The sequence below is a fragment of the Pan paniscus genome, chromosome 8 (genome assembly GCF_029289425.2).
Source record: "Pan paniscus chromosome 8, NHGRI_mPanPan1-v2.0_pri, whole genome shotgun sequence".
In the NCBI taxonomy this organism is placed as follows: domain Eukaryota; kingdom Metazoa; phylum Chordata; class Mammalia; order Primates; family Hominidae; genus Pan; species Pan paniscus.
The window spans coordinates 130,894,326-130,907,637 of NC_073257.2; the positions used below are offsets into that span (position 1 = coordinate 130,894,326).

Genomic DNA, 13,312 nt, shown 5'->3' on the forward strand with positions numbered 1-13,312 from the left:
CAGGCAGCCACTATTCATCTATTTTTAAAGTACCCCATTTTCAGGCCAGGCGTGGTGGCTCATGCCTGTAATCCCAGCACTTTGGGAGGCGAGGCGGGGGTGGATCACAAGGTCAGGAGACCAGCCTGGCCAACATGGCGAAGGCCCGTCTCTACTAAAAATACAAAAATTAGCCGGGTGGTGTGGCGGGTGCCTGTAATCCCAGCTCCTCAGGAGGCTGAGGCAGGAGAATTGCTTGAAACCAGGAGGCGGAGGTTGCAGTGAGCCCAGATCACGCCACTGCACTCCAGCCTGGGCAACAGAGCGACTGTCTCCAAAAAAGAAAAAAAGTACCCCATGTTCAGCCCCTGTGCCAAATTTGCCTAGGTTTTCCAGCTGACAATGAATACTGGGAGTTAAAACGCAGAGTATTACATTACTATAGTTAATTTTCTAGGGTTCTCTTATGAAAAGTATATGTAAACACATTCATTTAAAAATCCTTGGAACTCAATGTGGAACTTTAAACATTTTGCAAAATTACATTTAGAGAAACCCACTTTTTCAAAGTTTAAGAAATATACAACGTATGACAAAATTATCTTCATAAGAACATGCTGCATACTTGCCTAGTAGCAAAACAATACAGGGAAGAGTCAAAAGGGCTTCTCCAACTGTAGAGGTACAGATTGTCTTAACCTGTTCTTTTCTGTACAGACTTAAAATTTCTAGTGGCTTTTATTTTTCTTCATATTTTAATTTTCCTACAAAGTCCTTTTTGGAAGTTGCAGAATTATTAGCTTTGATGAGAACAACTTTTGTCATAGATTTGATTTATTAAACCAAAATTATACATATTAAAATTATATCACAAATATATATGCTTCCAGACAAAGAAAAGTTTGTTAGTCCTGATTTTCTAATCGTAGCCACTCAAGGAACAGTCCTTTCATAGTACCCCATGTATTTCAATTAGACTTATAAAATTATAAGTCAATCTATGGTCAGTGTCTTTGGTTAAAAAAAAAAACAACAACACAGGCAGTTCTTTACATAAAAACGTCCCACACATTATAGATGCCAGCCACCTCCTGGTAGTCACTATGGACAACTAATGAGATGCAAAGTCTTTTGGACCGATGATGTCTCTACTACTGGATCTATCTGTATTAACAGCAATGTTACTCTCAATGAAACTGCAGAAGCCACCATGAACATGGAAGACCACCTAGCAGATCGGTGAGTAGGCTGCTTGTTCAGCTTTCCTTTAACACCTGTTGGTAAATACTAATGGGAGTAGACAGAGTTGTATGGCCTGGACAGTGGAAACCAAGAGCAGGATCGCAAAGTAACAGCATCAGACTCTTCTGCCCTCCTCTTGCACTTGGGTTCTGACTCCCAGAACAAAGAACTTGGGAGAACAGTACGGGAGACTGAGCAGAAAGGATGGGTTTGCTGACTCGCCTTGAAATCTAACTCTAACGTAGGCAGCAGTAACTCATCTGAACAAATCTGATTAAATAAATTCTTGGGGCTTACCTGTGATGTCACACATACAGATCTACTCTCCAGGAAGCAAACTCTTAGCAAGTTACTGCCCCACTTGTAATCACTGATCTGAAATTCTCTTGTTATGAAAGAAAAGTCCTTCTCCCCACGAAAGACCTTTAAAGACTTCTACGTATTTGAAATACCAGATACTAAGGTGTTTAAAATGATTTCTATCATTGGTAACATCAAACAAAAATAGCTGCATCTGGTTAAATTAAAAAGCATCAATACTCCCTCTTCTGGCCCTACAGTTGTACCAATAGGAATTCTCACCACTACTCAATAACAGAAATAAGTGCCTACAGCCATGATGAATTTGTAACATTTTCTCAAATTAACTATGATTTTTCTAATTTCAGGTGAAAACCCAAGGTGGTACTTCAAACACGCACATGCACACACAAACTCAGAGGACAGCGTTACAAGGAAACTAAGGAATTCCTGCATTAACAAAGGAAGACATGTTAGGGGGACATCCTAGCCACATATGCTTTCTTTGTTATATTTAGGTTCATTTTCATTGATACTAAACACAGACATTTAATGGCACTGAGAAAAATTCAAGTAAAAAAACTCAACTGAATATGCAAACTTACCATTATAAACAAAATACTATAACCACAAATCAACACTAAAACAAATTCTGTAAGTATTTTATTTATCACTGAAGAAAAAACACAGCAGCAAGTTCTGTGTTGGCTTCAATGAGACCAAATAGTTCATCTTTAACATAGCTACTGCGCTCCAAAATTGAAGTCAACACAGTCATTACTACAAATTACTTGTTGAAAGAATCTATCTTCAAAAGAAAGAAAATTAGGAAAGAGAATTTAAACGATTCCTCCAAACCATACATTTATAAATATTGTCATATTTAAAATGCTTGAAAGGCATGAATTCTCCATTAATGGAAAAGCAGTTTGCTATTGGCAACAGAAAAAAACTCAGCGATAGTTTACCAAATGCTTTAAAATTTAAAAGCTATACTGTTTGGATTCACACTTGCGCAGTAATCTTGTCATTACAACAACTGCAAATTGCTTTGTACTCACCTTCTCTCAAGTAAAATCTAAAGAAAACCCCACCGTATCCAATGTTTGTAATGTTTACTTCAAGTGAATCTAAAAAATTTCTAAATTTAGTTTATGGTAAATACCTCAAAATACCTAAAATAGGTACGTATCAACCACTTAAGGGTGTGAAAATTGTTTCAGATTCACTGCTTTAAAGGGTCTTCAAACATATTTTCTTTAACAGAACCTTACTTCATTCCAAATTATCAGATATTTCAAAATCAAAAAAAAGTATCAGTTCTATACCAAGATAAAGGTGTTACTCAATACCTGAAGGTTCACATTTTAAATTTATTTTTTAGTTTTTCTTTTTTGTCAACAAATGATTGATGAAATAATGCAACACCCTTAAATTCCAGAAAATGGCATGGTTTTTCCAACCTCCTGTGGATATGGTGCATGATCAATCTATTATATAGGATTAATACAAGTTCATGCTTTTTGTGTTATGGTGAAACAACATTAAAGAATCCAATTTAGATTGGTTGAAGCACAAGTATAATAATCCTTGAATGTGATCAAACCTATTTAAGACACCAGTTTAAATCCATTATCTTGAGACTTAACGTCGTACTGTGGTCCATCCATCTTCATCAGTCTCATTTTTAGTACGACGGAGAGATTCCCTATCTTTCTCAGCTCTCCATGAGGCCTTCTCTTTTTCACCTTCTCTTTCTCGGTCTCGGTCTCTTTCTCGGTCTCTTGAAAGAGCTGGGGGAGGAACTCGACGAGGAGGGTCCCGCTCTTCCACCCGGTCATCTTTCCTGTCATCAGCACGTCTCCAAGAACTTACTAAAAAGTTTAATTAAAAAAAAAAATTAAGTTAGTACTATATTCTATTGGCTCAAATTACTCAAAATTCCTGTACTAAAGATTAACAATACAGAAATCATAATGAAAGCTCATACAATTTCTGACAATCTTTAACATACAAATGTACAGATAAAACTCAAAATCTGAAAACAGGCAGAAACCACTAGCCTGGGAAGGACTACAGTTAGTATAAACCCATAAGACAAGGTGGCAAAAATCTGGCTGAATGAAAATTTTATAACTGAAAGGATTTTTGGCTCTTGAAGAATTTTAACAGCAAATTAACCATACAAAATACAGGAGTTTTTAAAGTTATGGCTATGACAGAAAAATTCTCTCACAACAGGATGTCAAGACATATGGAAAATTAATTTTTAAAAACCAAGAGAAAAATGAGGATTTTAAAAATGAAAAATACGTATATTTTAAAACAGAATAAACTTCTGTTACAATTTCAGAGAAAATGTTTCTACTTTGTGCTTAATCTGCCAGGAAGCTGCTTTTAAATAACAATTTTTTTCATTTTTATTAAGTAAACTTTATATATATTGCCTGCTATCCAATTTAGTCTACTACTGTACTTTGAATTTAGAGATAAGTGCACTTCACAACATGACCATTGAGTAACTGTATGAAAATCATGAATTCTAAATAGAATATCAACTCTCTTATTGTTGGCCTTCATAACAAATTTATGATATAATTAAATAACCCAAATCGCCCCCAGAAACGACAGTTCTCCAATACTTCAGTTGTATGTAACCTCTATACCTTCTTCACGTTCTGATCTGAGTGGAGGTCCTCTTCGGTCCCTGTCGTCTCTTAGATCTCGTCTTTCTCTTAGATCACGCCGGTCATCCCTCTCACGGCGACGGTCATCCCTATCCCTATCGTCCCGGCGACTTGAGTCTCTCCAGCTTGAAGATTCCTCAGCTGGTCCTCTTCTCCAGCCACCTTCATCCCTGTAGCCATTTACAATGACAGGTCAGGTTCTTACTGTTAGACCAAATGGATAATTATAAGTACATCCAGTCCAAGCTGGGGCTTAGAGTTTACAAATATAACGGACAGTTTAAACTCATAACCTGACCTTACCTGATGCCTGGGGCGTGGAGAACAAATGAGAACACCCCGATCTGTGCCGTCCCACTCGTTAGCCACTACCCATATGTGGTTACTTACATTTAAAGTAAAACGGAGATATTTCCTTAGGACCATCAACCATATATTCTAAGCGCTTGGCTGCCAAATGTGACTGCTGACTACCATACTGGCCAGCAGACACATTTTCTTCCTTGAAGAAAATTGCATCGAACACTGCTGGTCTACATTTGTCAGTACAAGGACACTTTGGCAGCAGGAACAAGCTAGAACTTCTACTACTAATAAAATCAAAGGGCTTTTGATAATTTAAGGGCAAGAAAACTGACTGCCCTAAACCACAGGGGGAAAAGCAATGGACTGACAAAGATGGCTGGACTGGTTCCAATGCCCAACGGGTCACACAGCCTTTAGACAGCCACGAAGTTTGGGCCTCCATTTTCTTACTTTAAGAGGGAACTTTTTTTTTTTTTTTTTTTTTTTTTTTTTTTTTTTTGAGACAGAGTTTCGCTCTTGTTGCCCAGGCTGGAGTGCAATGGCGCTATCTCGGCTCACCACAACCTCCGCCTCCCGGGTTCAAGCAATTCTCCTGCCTCAGCCTCCTGAGTAGCTGGGATTACAGGCATGCGCCACCACGCCCGGCTAATTTTGTATTTTTTAGTAGAGATGGGGTTTCACTATGTTGGCCAGGCTGCTCTCGAACTCCTGAACTCAGGTGATCCGCCCTCCCAAAGTGCTGGGATTACAGGCATGAGCCACCGCGCCCGGCCTCTACAAATAATTTAATTAGAACATCACACCTAGGTCTTCTGAAGCGATCCTCTCGATCCACATCTCTCTCTCTGTCCCTTTCCCTCTCAGGGTCCTTGTCATTCTCCTCCCGATCTTGATTATCTCTGTCCCTTTCTTTTTCTCTGTCCCATTCACGTTCTTCTGATGGCCTTGATTCTCGAGGTGGACCCCAGCTCTCCTCTCTGGCTTTTTCTTTCTCTCTCCATCCACCTATTTTTTTGAAAAAGCAAAACATATTTAAAATATTTTTAAAAGAAGAAACAGATTGGCAATCATGAATAGATGTTGGCATTAATTCATCATCATTCTAAATGCTAATTTAAGACACTGATTTAAAAAATACTAAAGCTGTGTACATCACTGCACAGACATCATTAACAGTATCTTAAACTTATATGAGAAACTTAAAATGGGCCGGGCATGGTGGCTCACACCTGTAATCCCAGGACTTTTGGAGACCGAGCCAGGTGGATCACTTAAGGTCAGGAATTCGAGACCAGCCTGGCCAACATGGTAATAACCCTGTTGCTACTAAAACTACAATTAGCCAGGTATGGTGGTGCGCCTGTAGTCCTAGCTACTTGACTTAGGAGGCTGAGGCATGAGAACTGCTTGAACCTGGGAGGCAGAGGCTGCAGTGAGCCAAGATAGTGCCACTGTACTCCAGCCTGGATGACAGAATGAGACTGTCTCAAAAAACAAACAGGAAAAGAAAAAAAAAAAAACCAAAAACCTTAAATGATCTGTGTTAAGTGTTCCATAAAACAAAAGTATCGCTGAAAATTTTAGAATTTTTCCTATTGCACGCAGATTTCAGCATAGTATCTGTTCTGATGTTACACAGATCACTCATTTAAGCAGAAAACTTCAAGAGTTTTCTGAGTCCCAATTTTGAGGTATTTATACCTTGCAACGTTTTCAAGCCCTTCATATCCAAAAAAGAATCTTTCCTTTTATATTCCTGTCCTCCACCATTTGCCACCCATTATCTAGTCATTAATCATGAATAAATCCTTTAACCCTGCACAGTGGCTCACACTTATGCATGGAATATATGAATCTAGGAACATTTTATATACAGTACATATAGAGATGTAAATTTGCTGGTGACCTCACTGTTTAAAATGGCCTCCAAGTGTAGTGCTAAAATGCTGTCTAGTGGCCAGGTGTGGTGGCTCATGCCTGTAATCTCAGGAATTTGGGAGGCCGAGGAGGGTGGATCCCTGGAGCCCAGGAGTTCAAGACCAGCCTGGGCAACATGGCAAAACCACATCTCTACAAAAAAATACAAAAATTAGCTGGGCTTGGTGGTGTGCACCTATAGTCTACTACTCAGGAGGCTGATGTGGTAGGATCTCTTGAGCCCAGGAGGCAGAGGTTGCGGTGATCTGAGATCACGCCACTGCACTCCAGCCTGGGAGACAGAGTGAGACCCCACCTCAAAAAGAGAAAAAACAAATGCTGTTTAGTGGCCCCAAGCACAAGGTGGCTATGATATGCCTTAAGGAGAAAATACATGTATTACATAAGCTTTGTTCATGAATGAGTTATAATGCTGTTGACCATGAATTCAATGGTAATGAATCAACAACATATCAGAAATAGGGAGTCTTTAAACACAAACACATAAAAGACATTTTATGTATTGATTGGTTGACAAAAATATCATGACTAGAAGCTTACAAGAACCTAACCTTATATTTACCCTAGGAACAGGAGTTCAGTATTCATGGCAACTGTATAAAATATAATTAGCAAATTAGTAAGAATCTGCTATACTTTTACCCCATTTAACATGAGGAAAAGAAAAATTAAATGTCTTACACAAGGTAACAGCTGAACAGTAGAATGAAGTGAGACTAGAAGAGACGAAGTAGGCAACAGAAACAACTGGGGAAAGCAAGGAAGTGGGTCACTTAGATCTGCACTTACAACAACTGCTCTGGTTATTTCCCTGACACCCAAAATTAAAACTGGGAGTAAGAGAGGCAACAAAAAACAGTTAGCGGGTGAGGAAAATGATGCTGACCCAGGACCAAGTACAAGCAATGGGAATGGAGAGGAGGGTGGATTTCAGGAACATCAAAAAGGCAGAACTGAACTAAAGATTTAACATAAAGGATGAAACAGAGACAAAACAACTCCCAGAATCCTAGCTCAGACAGTTAGATGGACAGTGATGCCCCTGAAGAGAATCAGAGGGATGGGTGGGCGTGAACAAGTGCACGTGTATGTGATGGTAATGAGTCCAGTTTTGGATAGGCTGTGTTAGACATTCAGTAAGACTACCAAGTGGAGATGTGCTATATGCAGTAAGCAGCTGTCACCTGTGTGCAGTACGCAGAAATTACCTAGAGAAAACTGGCCGGGGCAGTGGCTCACGCCTGTAATCCTAGCACTTTGGGAGGCCGAGGTGGGTGGATCACTTGAGGTCAGGAGTTCGAGAGCAGCCTGGCCAACATGGTGAAACCCCATCTCTATTAAAAATACAAAAAAATGGCCAGGCGTGGTGGCTCATGCCTGTAATCCCAGCACTTTGGGAGGCTGAGGCGGGCGGATCAAGAGGTCAGGAGATCAAGACCATCCTGGCTAACATGGTGAAACCCCATCTCTACTAAAAATACAAAAAATTAGCCAGGCATAGTGGTGGGCACCTGTTGTCCCAGCTACTCAGGAGGCTGAGGCAGGAGAAGGGCATGAACCTGGGAGGCAGAACTTCCAGTGAGGGGAGATCGCGCCACTGCACTCCAGCCAGATGACAAAGCGAGACTCCGTCCCCAAAAAATAAAAAATAAAAAATAAAAATAATTAGCCATGCATGGTGGCATGTGCCTGTAGTCCCAGCTACTTGGGAAGCTGAGGCAGGAGAATTGCTTGAACCTGGGAGGCAGAGGTTGCAGTGAGCTGAGATCATACCACTGCACTCCAGCCTGGGAGACAGAGCAAGACTCCACCTCAAAAAAAAAAAGAAAAAGAAAAAAAATGGTAATAGACGCATGTCACAAACATGTATACAACTGCTCACGAATAATAAAGTGTGAAACAATAAGCAGGCCCAGGACTAAGAAAAAAAAATGAGGCTGGGCGCAGTGCCTCACACCCGTTATCCCAGCACTTCACTTTGGGAGGGAGAGGCAGAAGGATAACTTGGGCCCAGGAGTTTGAGACCAGCCTGGGTAACATAGCGAAACCCCGTCTCTCCAAAAAATAAAATATTAGCAGGGTGTGGTGGCATGCGCCTGTAGTCCTAGCTACTCAGAAGGCTGAAGTGGGAGGCTCCCTAGGGTCCGGGAGGTCAAGGTTGCAATGAGCCATGACTGCACCACTGCATTCCAGCCTGTGCAACAGAGCAAGACCCTGTCTCAAAAAAAGTAAAGTGAGGCCGGGCGCGGTGGCTCACGCCTGTAATCCCAGCACTTTGGGAGGCCGAGGCGGGCGGATCACGAGGTCAGGAGATCGAGACCATCCTGGCTAACATGGTGAAACCCCGTCTCTACTAAAAATACAAAAAATTAGCCGGGCGTGGTAGCGGGCGCCTGTAGTCCCAGCTACTCGGGAGGCTGAGGCAGGAGAATGGCGTGAACCCGGGAGGCGGAGCTTGCAGTGAGCCGAGATCGCGCCACTGCACTCCAGCCTGGGCGACAGAGCGAGACTCCGTCTCAAAAAAAAAAAAAAAAAAAAAAAAAAAAGTAAAGTGAGTTCCTCCTTGCATTATCTCTCAGTTGGCAAAAATAAATATATAAAGTACATTTTGGTTTCAATTATTTATTTTTAAAAGGAGGCTGGTTCCCAGTAAAACCTGAAAAATACACCAATACTGAAAGCATGAGTACAGGAAGAGCCTTCAAAGCAGCAGTCATCGAAGCAGAAGGAAAACAAAGAGCACATCACTAAAGAAGAGAGGGGTTGGGTTATTTATGTTTTGGATGGTGGTATTCTGAAGGCAAACTTTTGACAGCGAAGTCACTGCAAATGATACTGAAGGAAAGATGAAAGACCAGTTTATCTGGAAAATAACAATACAACCCTGATATTTATCCATCAGAATTTCACTTTTACAGGTGAACACTTAAGCATATTCTAGGAAATAGAATTTTACCTGGCTTGACTAATGGTCTCCAAGGACCAGGTCTTGAGTCATCACCCCGTCTGGGAAACCGATCATCATCAGCACGTCTTGAAAGGCGATCATCATCCATGTTTCTCCAAGGGCCCCTGTCATCCTCTGCACCACGCCTGGGAATTCTGTCATCATCGGCATTCCTCCAAGGTCCTCGATCATCATCCAACCCTCGCCTGGGACCCCGGTCATCATCCATGCCTCGCCTGGGACCCCGGTCATCATCCATGCCTCGCCTGGGACCCCGGTCATCATCCATGCCTCGCCTGGGACCCCGGTCATCATCCATGCCTCGCCTGGGACCCCGATCATCATCCAACCCTCGCCTGGGACCCCGGTCATCATCAGCATTACGCCAGGATGATCGCTCATCATCAGCGCCTCCTCGCCTCGGCCCCCGGTCATCATCCATCCCACGTCTTGGTCCTCTGTCCTCATCAGCTGTTCGCCAGCTTCCTCTGTCCTCATCCAGTCCTCGTCTAGGTGGTCTGTCATCATCCGCATGACGCCAGTTTCCCCTGTCTTCATCGGCAATTCGTCTGGGAGGCCTGTCATCATCTGTGTTACGCCAGGAAGGCCGGTCATCGTCTGCCCCACGACGAGAGAACCTATCTTCCTCAGGACCACGTCTAGAGCCTCTGTCATCATCCATGCCACGCCGGGGAACCCGATCATCGTCTGGTCTAAGAGAGGACTCTCTATCTTCATCATCCCCCAGACGCCGGGGCCGCTCTTCATCTCTTCTATGAGACCTGTCCTCATCTCGCCCTTCTCCACGTCTCCACTCCCTACACAGCAACAAGAACAATTAAAAATATATAAAATAAAAAAGCATATGATCCTTTGGGGATTTTTTTTTTCACGTGCTTTTTAAAAACTTCAGTATGGGCCGGAGCAGTGGCTCGCACCTTTAATCCCAGCACTCTGGGAGGCAGAGGCAGGCAGATCACCTGAGGTCAGGAGTTCAAGACCAGCCTGGCCTGGCAAAACCCATCTCTACTTAATTGTAAGACATGCGGCTGGGCACAGTCGCTCACTCCTGTAATCCCAGCACTTTGGAAGGCCAAGGTGGGAGGACTGCTTGAGCCCAGGAGTTTGAGACTAGCCTGGGCAACATGTCAAAACCCCATCACTATAAAGAATATAAAAATTCACCAGGCGTAGTGGCCCACACCTGTAATCCCAGCACTTTGGGAGGCCGAGGCAGGCAGATTACTTGAGGTCAGGAGTTCAAGACCAGCCTGGCCAACATAGTGAAACCTCGGGTCTACTAAAAATGCAAAAATTAGCCAGGCGTGGTGGTGCATGTCTGTAATCCTACTTGGGAGGATTACAAGTGCCTCCCAGCTACTTGGGAGGCACAAGAATTGCTTCAACCCAGGAGGCGGAGGCTGCAGTGAGCCGAGAACGCGCCACTGCACTCCAGCCTGGGTGACAGAGCTAGATTCTGTCTCAAAAACAAAGAAACAAACAAACAAAATTAACCAGGCATGGTGGAGCGCACCTGTGGTCCCAGCTACTCAGGAGGCTGAGGCAGGAGGATCACCTAAGCCCAGGGAGGTTGAGGCTGTAGTGAGCCGAGATCGCGCCACTGCACTCCAGAGTGAGACGCCATCTCAAAACAACAACAACGACAACAAAAACAACAACACAGGCCAAGTGCAGTGGCTCATGCCTGTAATCCCAGCAATTTGAGAGGCTGAGACAGTCAGATCGCTTGAGGTCAAGAGGTCAAAGCCAGCTTGGGCAACATGGCAAAACCCCATCTCTACTAAAAATACAAAAAGTAGCCAGGTGTGGTGGCACACACCTGTAATCCCAGCTATTCGAGAGGCTGAGGCACTTGAACCCAGGAGGCAGAGGTTGCAGGGAGCCGAGATTGCACCACTGCACCCCAGCCTGGGCAGCAGACCCAAAAAAACAAAATACAAACCCACATGCAATCAGACATGCACACAATTCTTCATGGCTCTCCTTTCCCTGCCTCTACAAAATGAACCAAATTTTAAAACCACTGATAAGATATTAACAGGAACTGGAGCGGCATTATTTTCCTCAACTCTACTTACTTCTCTGGCGGGCCTCTTCTCCACTCAGAATCTGCTTCAGGTCCTTTTCTCCAGGTGCCTTCTGAATCTCTATCTCCCCAACGAGAGTCCTCCATTGACAAAGTGAAAAAGAAGCATTACATTGGTAACCATTTACTATTACAACTACCGGTATTACCATTCAAATATTTTTTGTACTTATAACAATATGAAGCCCTTAAATAAGCAAGTTTTAAAATTTCATTTATTTTTTAATCTGAGATCAGACTGACGCTACAGGGAAACTGGTAGTCTCATATATTGTAGGTGGCCTTACAAACCGATATAACACTGCTGGAAAGCAACCTGGGAACATACACCTCTACAGATTTCCTTCAACCTAGAAATCCCCTTTGAAGAATGTGAAAAAAGCCACATGCCCTGAAATGGACATCACAGTGCCTATGAAGCAAAGAAAGGTGGAGACATTTTATTTAATGTCTAATGGGGGTGGTTAAATTAACAGTACTTCTCTATTCAAAGTACTCTGATGGGCCGGGCGCGGTGGCTCACGCCTGATTCCCAGCAGTTTGGAAGGCCGAGGCAGGTGGATCACGAGGTCAGGATATCAAGACCATCCTGGCTAACACGGTGAAACCCTGTCTCTACTAAAAATACAAAAAATTAGCCAGGCGTGGTGGCAGGCGCCTGTAGTCCCAGCTACTTGGGAGGCTGAGGCAGGAGAATCGCTTGAACCCAGAAGGCAAAACTTGCAGTTACCCAACATCACACTACTGCACTCCAGCCTGCACCAGAGCGCAAGCCTCTGTCTCAAAAAAATATAAATAAAAAAATCTACAAAGCTAAGAATAAGCTACAGTCTCAAACAATGCGTGAATAAGAGAACCTTTATTTGAATTTTCTTTTCTTTTTTTTTTTTTTTGAGGTGGAATCTCACTCTGTTACCCAGGATGGAGTGCAGTGGTACGATCTCAGCTAACTGCAGCCTCTGCCACCCACATTCAAGCGATTCTTGAGCCTTAGCCTCCCAGGTAGCTAGGACTACAAGCGCCTGCCACCACGCCCGACTAATTTTTATATTTTTAGTAGAGATGGGATTTCAACATGTTGGCCATGCTGGTCTCGAACTCCTGACCTCAACTGATCCACCTGCCTAGGCTTCCCAAAGTGCTGAGATTATAGGTGTGAGCCACCACGCCTGCCCCTTTATTTGAATTTTTGAAAAAAATGTCTTGGCAATGAAACTCTAAAATAACAACTAGAGATGAGAAGCAGTGAAAGACAAGAATGGTCAGAAAATAAATTCGTCCCGGGTCATCACAGCTAATGATTCTGGGCTGTCTCTTAAGGTGGGGGTTGTTCTAAGAGACTTTCCCAAGTAAACACCTTGAGAGAAAATAGAAACATAACAGTCAAAGGAATTTATGGGCAACACAATTGAGGGAACAAACACAGCCAGAAGGCCAAGCTTCTCCCACCCCCATGCCTGCTTTGCAATTTATACTCAACAAAGAATGCAAGATTTTAGAGGATTTAGTACAACTATTACAACCTCCAAAGACTTTTGAAGGATGGCTCTTATAGCCATTAAACAAACAAAAAGAAGTAACTCTGCCTCCTGGGCTCAAGCCATACTCCCTCCCACCTCAGTTTCCCAAGTAGCTGGGCATGCACCACCACGCCCAGCTCATTTTTGTATTTTTTGTGGAGACAGGGTCTCACTATGTTGCCAGACTGGTCTCAAGCTCCCAGGCTCAAGCGATCCGCTTGCCTGCCTCGGTCTCCCAAAGTGCTGAGATTATAGGTGTGAACCAATGTGCCCAGCCCAGCAGATC

General features: G+C 43.1%; 1 protein-coding gene across 1 annotated transcript in view; it reads right to left on the reverse strand.

The window, feature by feature from the left end:
- Nucleotides 1–2,167: 2,167 nt before the first annotated feature.
- EIF3A (eukaryotic translation initiation factor 3 subunit A) overlaps nucleotides 2,168–13,312 on the reverse strand; it is a 46,988-nt gene continuing 35,843 nt past the window's right edge. Inside the window, exons 18-22 of the mRNA XM_003825643.7 lie at nucleotides 11,499–11,587; nucleotides 9,409–10,217; nucleotides 5,318–5,519; nucleotides 4,188–4,378; nucleotides 2,168–3,395 (exon numbers count right to left, since the gene is read on the reverse strand). Coding sequence (XP_003825691.4) covers nucleotides 3,166–3,395; nucleotides 4,188–4,378; nucleotides 5,318–5,519; nucleotides 9,409–10,217; nucleotides 11,499–11,587 — 1,521 coding nt within the window. The 3' untranslated portion in view covers nucleotides 2,168–3,165. The remainder of the gene's footprint in view (nucleotides 3,396–4,187; nucleotides 4,379–5,317; nucleotides 5,520–9,408; nucleotides 10,218–11,498; nucleotides 11,588–13,312) is intronic.